This window comes from Chiloscyllium plagiosum, unplaced genomic scaffold (genome assembly GCF_004010195.1).
Source record: "Chiloscyllium plagiosum isolate BGI_BamShark_2017 unplaced genomic scaffold, ASM401019v2 scaf_15319, whole genome shotgun sequence".
Taxonomy (NCBI): domain Eukaryota; kingdom Metazoa; phylum Chordata; class Chondrichthyes; order Orectolobiformes; family Hemiscylliidae; genus Chiloscyllium; species Chiloscyllium plagiosum.
Window position 1 is genome coordinate 10,346 of NW_025206937.1, and position 1,903 is coordinate 12,248.

General features: G+C 54.0%; 1 protein-coding gene across 1 annotated transcript in view; it reads left to right on the forward strand.

The window, feature by feature from the left end:
* Positions 1-1,390, forward strand: part of LOC122546559 (insulin-like growth factor 1 receptor) — a gene marked incomplete at its 3' end in the record, with an annotated part of 3,291 nt that extends 1,901 nt beyond the window's left edge. The window contains exon 2 of the mRNA XM_043685246.1: positions 1,280-1,390. Coding sequence (XP_043541181.1) covers positions 1,280-1,390 — 111 coding nt within the window. The remainder of the gene's footprint in view (positions 1-1,279) is intronic.
* Positions 1,391-1,903: the final 513 nt, after the last annotated feature.

Consider the following 1,903-nt stretch of genomic DNA (forward strand, 5'->3'; position numbering starts at 1 on the left):
CTCACACTTACCGACCCACGGACGCACTCACACTCACAGACGCACTCACACCCATCGACTCACTCACTGACACACTCACACTCACTGACACACTCACACTCACCATCACGCTCACTGACGCACTGACAATCACTGACATACTCACCCATACACTCACTGACAGACTTACTGACACACTCACACTCACCGACACACCCACGCTCACTGACACACTCACCTATCAACACACTCACTAACACACTCACACTCACCGACACACTCACTGACAGATACACTGACACACACACTCTCTGTCACACTCTCTGACACACTGGCACATTACCAACTCACAGACACACTCCCACGCACTGACACACTCACTGACACATTCACAGATACACTCATCGACACACTCACACTCAGTTGCATCAAAGATCATCTTTTGATGCAACTACTGACACACGTTGACAAACACACTGACTACCACACTCACTGACACACACACACTCACTCACTGGGGTTGGGGGTGTGGGGTGGGTGTGGGGGGTTTGGAAGAGGCAATGAGAGAGGGGTTCAGGGACTGGGTTAGGAGGGGCAGGTGGGAAATTGGGGTGGGGTGAGGATGGGGGCATGGGTCAAGAGGCGTTTGAGGAGGAGTGGGTGGGCATTGGGGGGTGGCTGAGTGTTGGAGAGGTGGGTGAGAGGGGGTTTGGGTGGTTAGGTGAGTGAAGGGGCAGATGGATGTGTGTCCCTGACCCTGTCACCTCCTGACCCTGTGACCACCCTGATCCTGTGACCCCCGACTCTGTGACCCCTGACCCAGTGAACGCCGCGACCATGTAACCCGCTGACCCTGTGACCACCCTGATCCTGTGACCCCCGACTCTGTGACCCCTGACCCAGTGAACACCGCGACCTGTAACCCGCTGACCCTGTGACCCTCCTGACCCTGTGACCACCCTGATCCTGTGCCCCCTGACTCTGTGACTCCTGACCCAGTGAACGCCGCGACCCTGTAACCCACTGACCCTGTGACCCTCCTGACCCTGTGACTCCCGACCCGGTGACCCCTGCGACTCTGAAACCCGCTGAGCATGTGACCCACGATCCTATGACCCCTGACCCAGTGAACCCTGCGACCCTGTAAACCCCCGGATCCTATGACCACCCTGGCCCTCTGGCCCTGTGACCGCCCCTGACCCAGGGATCCCCTGACCCTGTGCCCCCTGACCCTGTGCCTTGTAACCCTGTGCCCCCTGACCCTGTGCCCCCTGACCTTGCCTGTCTTGCCCGTTGCCAGGTGCGGTTGCTGGGGGTGGTGTCGAAAGGACAGCCCACTCTGGTCGTCATGGAGCTGATGGCCCGAGGAGACCTGAAGAGTCACCTTCGCTCCATCAGGCTCAGCTCCGAGGTAACTACCCCCCTCACCCTCCACACTCACTAGTTACAGGTTCCGATAGAGCAATTCACACTTGTCTAACAGTTACAGATTCCGATCGGTTTCTTTATTAATCCCGAGTTTCGATGGGGCAATTGATACTGGCTGGTATTTACAGGCTCCAAGATTTAATTAACATTATGCATATCCCTTACAAGCTCCAGCAGTCATGCAATCGCCTGCAGCAGCTCACTTGGCTGTTGTTAACCATTTCAGGGCTGGAAGTGTCACCCTCCCTAGCCCTACATTAAACACCGCAGTGAAATCTCCCCAACAAGTGTAAATGCAAGATGCTGCTTCTTGTATTTATGTTTGATACTGAGTTAGAAAAGTTCCTGTATCCCACCAACAAGGAACTGTTGTTTGACATCATCATCATTCGCAATTTTTCCTGAACAAGCATGCAGTCCTTTTAAGTACAATTTTAGTGAAAATAGGCACCTAACTGTGTTTTGGTAAGTATATGAACTAAAGAACTTGAGACAG